General features: G+C 45.0%; 1 protein-coding gene across 1 annotated transcript in view; it reads right to left on the bottom strand.

The window, feature by feature from the left end:
- Positions 1–6,883, bottom strand: part of MYO18B (myosin XVIIIB) — a 377,501-nt gene that overhangs the window by 231,698 nt on the left and 138,920 nt on the right. Inside the window, 1 exon segment of the mRNA XM_069081888.1 lies at positions 2,086–2,245. Within this exon segment, the coding sequence (XP_068937989.1) occupies positions 2,086–2,245 (160 nt within the window).

A 6,883-nucleotide genomic window follows, 5' to 3' on the forward strand; every position in this document is an offset into this window, starting at 1 on the left:
TCTCTCTCTGTCTCTCTCTCTCTCTGTCTCTCTCTCTCTCTCTCTCTCTCTCTCTCTCTCTCTCTCTCTCTCTGTCTGTCTGTCTCTCTCTCTCTCTGTCTCTCTCTGTCTCTCTCTGTCTCTCTCTCTCTCTCTCTCATATCTCCCCCCTTTGTCATCTTTCTCTGTCTCTGTCTTTTCCCACACACACTCTCTCTCTTTCTCTCTGTCTTCTCTCTCACACACATTCTCTATCTCTTACACACACACTTCTACATGCACACACCTGCATACAGTACATATTTAAGGTATCATCTGGAGCATTGACAGCTTCCAGACTTGAACCCAGATTTTCCTGAATCCAGGCACAGCAGTCCAGATTACACCACATTGTCAGATTATGGACAGTTCTCTGCAACTTCATAACCACAGAAAGTTGCCCAAAGCACTAAGTGACTTACCCAGGGTCACACAGTCAGTACCTACAATTAGCAGCATTGACATGATGCTTTAAGGTTTAAAACACTTTACAAACATGATATCATTCTGTCTTCACAACAACCCTGAGAGGTAGGCATTCTTCTGATCCCCATTTTACAGATGTGGAGCCTGAGGCAGGGAGAGGTTAAGTGACTTGCCCAGGGTCACACAGCTAGTAAGTGTCTGAGGCTGGATTTGAACTCAGGTCCTCCTGACTCCAGACCCAATTGCTCTATGCACTATGGTGCCACCCAGCTGCCCCACAGGTCCAGTTCAAAATTTAAAATGGGGATCATGACCCTTCCTTTATGACACCCTAGCAATTATTCGGTACAACCCCCTCCTTCCACAGGAAACTGTAAAATTAAGGAAATTGAGTTTAAGGGAAAGAGACATCTAAGGTTGCCCATTTAGAGAAGTCACAGTGGATGGAGAACTGGACTGAGTCAGGAAGATCCGAGTTCAAATCCTAACACAGACCCTTACTAGCTGTGTGACCCTGAGCCGGTCACTTCACAGCTTCCTGCCTCAGTTTCCCCATTTTACAAAAGAGATAAGAGCACCTTATTACTAGAATAAAATAAAATAACAAATAAAATAGAGGTGAGAAGAGTCCCTTCTGGTGTTCTTATGAAGATCAAATGAGTTCACTTTTGGGAAGTAACTTAAAGCACTACAGAAATGTCAGTTGTTGAAACTGAGGCTGAGAGAGGAAATAACTTGGATAAGGTCACACAGTCACAAGAGCACAGACTTGGAGCTTGAAGGGACTTGAGGGAGATCATCTCACAACCCAACCCCTTTTTTTAGATGGAAAAAACCAAGGCTGAGAGAAAAAGGTACTTATTCCAATATACAGTAACAGAAGGAGAAACTGAGGCACAAAGGGGTTGGAGGACCCCCCACAGAGGTCTTGGAGTTATTGGTGGAGCCAGGACCCCAGCCCAGTTCTCTTCCCATGACACTGAAGTTTTCCTCCCCCACTATCTGTGCTCAGAACCCCGAGGAACTCTCCATAATGTGCCACACTCGCCATGGTCCCCATGTTGCCTGTCACTGATTAGCCATCAGTCACAACTACTCTTTCCTAACTCCCAGAGCTGAGCTCATTGGAGGTTCCATCGTGTTGGCCAGCACCTCTGAAATGGCCTGACCACTCAGCACACTGCACTTTTTTAATACTACAAAACACATCATTTCAGCTTTATGACTCCCAGTTCCAAAATGTCCATAAATGTGATTCCAGTCACATCATCTCCTTTCAGATTTAATGAAAAGCAAGAGGAAAAAAAGCCACGTTTAGGTTTTTTTTCTTCCCTCCCCCCCACTATTCCAAAAGGGCAGCTTTTTCCTCTGTCAGCTTCACTCTCGCCCCAGGGAAACATTTTACAAGTTTCAATCCAAGTGAAAGCTCTTTGTTTCATTAAGGAGAGACGTTATCCCCAGAATAGTTCTCATTTACCCAGTTATTGTTGCTGGAGAAGCAGACAGAAATGGGGGTGTAGATGAACCCCAGAGGCAGGCCAGGACTGCTCAGTAGCTGCCAGCTGAAGGCTATGCTTGTCCCCCCCCAACCTGGATGGCCCTCCCTCCATGCCTTGCTTTGCCTATCCCCACAATACTCACCTTGTGGACTGCCGCAGGACCTGACTAGCATTCAGGGCTGAGAGGTTGGGCTTGGCTTTCTGGATCCACCCACTGAGGTCATAGCGCACAGGGTCCCGGCCCAGCTGGTGGGAGATCTCAAACTGCAGGCCATGCTCACACTTACGAAAGGGAGGTGGTTCTGAAACAGGGAGACAGCCGCATCCAGCAAGAAAACACATATCTAGGGCTCCAAAGTCAGCTGAGTACTTTACATACCTCATCTCATTGGAGGCTGTGAAATCGTAATCCCATTTTACAGATGTGGCAACTGATTTGGTCAATATAAAAGGCAAGATTTGTTCCCAGTCTTCCAGACTCCAAGGCTAGTACTCTCAATCCACAAATAACTTGCACAGAACTGAATTTCATAGATAACTGATCACCACTTCCTCTGCCAAAACTTCTTTAATTTTAACCAGTCTATGAAAATCTTTCTAAAATAGATCACACTTCTAGAGCTGGGAGAGCTCTTGGAAGCATCTAATCCAAACCCTCATTTTACATGGGAGGAAATTGAGGCCCAGGGAAGTTCAATTGATTTGTCTGAGGTCTCACGGCATATATAGGAGGAGTCTAGGAGTCAGGATATGAGACTCAGGTCCTCTGACCTGTTCCTATCATGCATCTCCTTTCCTTCTTAAATTGGTTGCTGTAGAGAATACCAAGCACACTAGAGTGGGGCCTGGCCTCAGGAGGATAAAGTCTACAAATAATTAGACCAGAAACAAATGAACTGATGGATGAATGAATGAATGAATGAGTGAGTGAACTAAAAAATGAATGAATGAATGAAAAATATTAGGAATGCACTATGTGCCAAGCACTGTGCTAAGACTAGGGGATGCAAATAGAAAAAGATAGCCCCTGTTCTCAAGCAGTTAACACTCTAATTAGGGGTAATAAGGACTGTGAAGGAGGTTCAGAGAATTCTGAGTCACAAAAACCACATCGGCTCCTGACTCCTCCCTTTTTCTCCCCTTTGTCTCCACCCCCACAGCCACTGCCCAAGCCCTAAGCCTCCTCACTTCTCAGCTGGACCATTGTGAGGCCGCACTGGCTTCAGCCTCTCCCCTTTCCAATCCCTACTTCTCACAGCAGCCCAAACAACCTTCCTAAGGCACTAGTTTAACCACATCTGGCAATTACCACAGTACCTGGGACATAGTAGGTGCTTAATTAGAGTTAATGTTTTTAGCCTGTTGTTTAAGGTTTTCCTCTATCTAATTAATAATAACAACAATGACAATAACAGCAGCTAATGTATATGATGCTTACCATGTGCCAGACACTGTTTTAAATGCTTTACAATCATTATCTGATTTGATCCCCACAACCCTGAGGGCTAGGTTCACACAATCTACATTCTAGTCAGACTCATTGTCCGTGCCCAGCCATTCCCTTGATCCCATCCTCCTGTCTCCTTGCATTCTTTCAGGTCACTTTTCCTCCCCCACTCCACTCCATGCCCAGAATGCCCTTCTTCCCTCCTCCACTCCTCTCTGAATTCTTTTCTTCCTTCAAGTTTCACCTCAGGTGCCCCCTTCTCCAAGAAGCCTTCCCTGATTCCCACGGCTAAAACAGTTCTCTCCTTTCTGAAATTTTCCTTTCTTTCTGTCTCTTTCTTTTGCCTCCATTACTGTTTTTCTGCTTGTATAGACTCAACTCTTTGTCCCAGACAATTATCCAACAGTAACATAAAATACTTTTCAGTATCTTTTAAATCATTAGCATTCTGCTAATCTATAACAATCTTAACCTTCTCCTATCTTTTGTTAATTTCCTGGATAGGGATAGTGGCTTATAACCTCAGACATGCACTAAAAAAATGCCATCCAGCTTTTGTCAGGGAGAGGCTTGCTAATCACTGCCTCTCCATTGATACGAGCAATAGATAACCCTAAAAAGATAAAGCTTAAGAGCTATCAGGGGGCAGCTCTTCTACTCTGGGATTAGAGAAGGTACTTAAGAGAAATGAGATTGCAGAGACAGACTCAATTCCCATTGATGTCAATTCTCATCAATCAGATGACATCAGTGTCTCTGAAACATTAAAGATGTTGCCCTGCGCCTTCCACAAGTGGTTTTCTGATGTGTTCCCCTTCACTCACACTCCCTGGTTCTGTGTCTTCCCTATGAGTATTCTTCCAATGTGTTTCCTGGTCCCCTTTGTCCTCTGCCTGTGTGGTCTTCACTAACCTCTGGGAAACTATACCACAGTTTGTATTGGGGATCTTTTCTTGTTTTTCTGTTTTGGTTTGCTATGCTTTTTGAGTAAATGGCTAATGTTCTGACTTGTGTCCTCCAGTTACTAATAAAAGTTAACACACTGTATGGGCTCATGAGATAGGGTGTTTAGCAAGTCTGGACCCACATAATGCCTTGGACCTGCATGCAGTAACTTTCCTATGGGCTTCCATAAAACTGATCCTAGGGGACAGGTGTATGAACAAAAAAAGTAAAAAAAAAAACAGTGCTTATATAAGCCAGAGTATTTTAGGGAACTCCCATCAGGGGAGATTTCCAGAGACAAACTTGGGAAATGGTCTTCAAAGTGGTTTGAAATCATGCTGATGCAAAGAAATTTTATGTGAGAACCCCGTGTGTCTGGTTTGATTCAGGCAAGGGGCTTCATGGTAACTGGCCAACAGAATTTGTAGAATCTCCAGTCATCTTTTGACTTTAATTTTCTTCAAAGCCTGCCCATGAGCTTGTGAACAATAATCACTTTTTATAATAGGACCATCCCCTTCCCAGAGCTGGGAAGCTCTGGGAAGCTGCTTGTGGGGAAGTGATGGAGAAGTGGGAGGGGGGAGGCAGGAGGAGGGCCTGGGTTAGGAGAGGCTCCCTGCCCCCTCCCAGAGAATGACAAATGCCACCAACTTCTCCATCCTTGAGGACAGAAGGCACTGTGTGAGGAGGTTGGTGAGCTTCTGTGGCCTGGATGGGCATGCCAGTCACTGAGCAGGTAGATGTGTTCAGCCACAAAGGGCACTCCCTTGAAAATCCCCCTCCCTTGTAGGTGTGCTTTGTTTTACTCAGGCATATTTCTACATGTTAATCAAATGCCTTTAAATGCCCTGGGGATACTCAGTGCTTACTGGAGCCCTGTGCTATAAAGCAAAAAATTATTTGCTAAATTGAATTATCATCCCTGGGTGCATCTGTTCTCAAATCTGGCCATTTGTGGTAGTGTGACTGGGAGTTCTGGACTGGGAACTCAGGGTTCAAATCTAACTTCGGAAACATATTTTCTGTGAACAATGGTATCTGTAGTACCGATCCCCTCTCTACCCAAGGGTTGTGAGACCCCAGTGAGGGAATGCATGGAAATGCTTCAGAACCTAAAAGACCACGTAAATGTCTTATTATAGCAAGCACTTACTCATGCTCTCAGGCTTCCAAAGCACTTTGCATATATTATTTCCAATTCTCTCCTCACAATCATGCTGTCTGGAAGTTTTGAGAGGTTAAGTGACTTGCGCAGAGCCACACAGCCCAGAAACACAAAGTAAACATATAAGGCAGAATTTGAACCCAGGACCCTCTTGACACAAAGTCAGGCCACCACCTAGTTGTAATCATCTTAAATGCTATCTGGCAAAACTTCCATTTAGGCTGACTTTGGAGCTAGTGATAAAAAGCTATTTTCTCTGAACTGATAACTGAACAAAAGGAAGTGGGGCACATTTTAACGAGGTCCTCTTCCTCACAGCCCAATATCCCGATCTGCTCCACAAGGGACATGTCCTTCCTTGGACGTGAGGTTGACCTTCAGAGAGCAGCAGACAGACCGCTCCCCCTCCTCCAGTACATCACCAGAGGTGTAACTGAATTCAGCCTTCCTTGCTTGGCAGGATCTGCCCAAGCTGGTGCCCTGCTGAGCCCAAGGCACCTCCACAGCATCATGGGGCCTCCGAGTGTGACATTTATGAGCTATGTGGGATAGAAATACTGACCTGGTTACTCCTCTGCTCAAAAAGCCTCAGTGGCTCCCCATTACCTCTATTGTCATCCAGTCTTTAGATCTGTCCCTGGCTCAGGAATGTGAATTTAAACATGGATTCAAGTATTTCCTCTAAAACCCACTACCTGAGAGACTACAGTCAGTGACTTAATCTCCTTCAGCCTCAGTTACTCTTCTGTCAAATGATGGGTTCAGAGTCAAAGGCCTCTGGGCTCCCTTCCAGACCCAGAGCTGGGGTCCTGTGTCTTTGCACAATCCTTCCATTTCACTGTCCTGTGGGGTGGTAGGCTTGGAGTCAAGAAGGTCAGGCTTGAATTCCACCTCTGACACCAACTGTGTGACCGCAGACAGTCCACTTTCCCTCTCAGCCTCAGTTTCCTTCTCAGTGAAAGGGAGTTAACAATATTTGTCATACTGAGCTCAATGAGCTGTCAATCAATAAATGTGTTAATTGGATTTTTGATTTATTAAGAGCATATTATGTGCTTTTAATCTTATCTCCTTTGAGCCTCACAACAACCCTGGGAGATAGGTATGATTATTGAACCTGTTTTATAGATGAGGAAACTGAGGCAGACAATGGTGAAGGGACTTGCCCAAGGTCATATAGCTAAAGAAGTGTGTGAGGGTGGATTGGAACCCAGGCCTTCCTAACTCCTGGTCCAGTGCTCTATCTTGTGCCACCTAGCTACCCAAAGGTTTGGAACCCTGCTGGTGCCTCACAGGTGGTCAGTGAGTGGTTTCAACTGTGTGAACTAAAAGATGAATGAATGGATGGATGGATGGATGGATGGATGGATGGATGGATGGATG

Source organism: Petaurus breviceps, unplaced genomic scaffold (genome assembly GCF_028583685.1).
Source record: "Petaurus breviceps papuanus isolate PSGF00001 unplaced genomic scaffold, PetGlider_PUasm1.0 99, whole genome shotgun sequence".
Taxonomy (NCBI): Eukaryota; Metazoa; Chordata; class Mammalia; order Diprotodontia; family Petauridae; genus Petaurus; species Petaurus breviceps.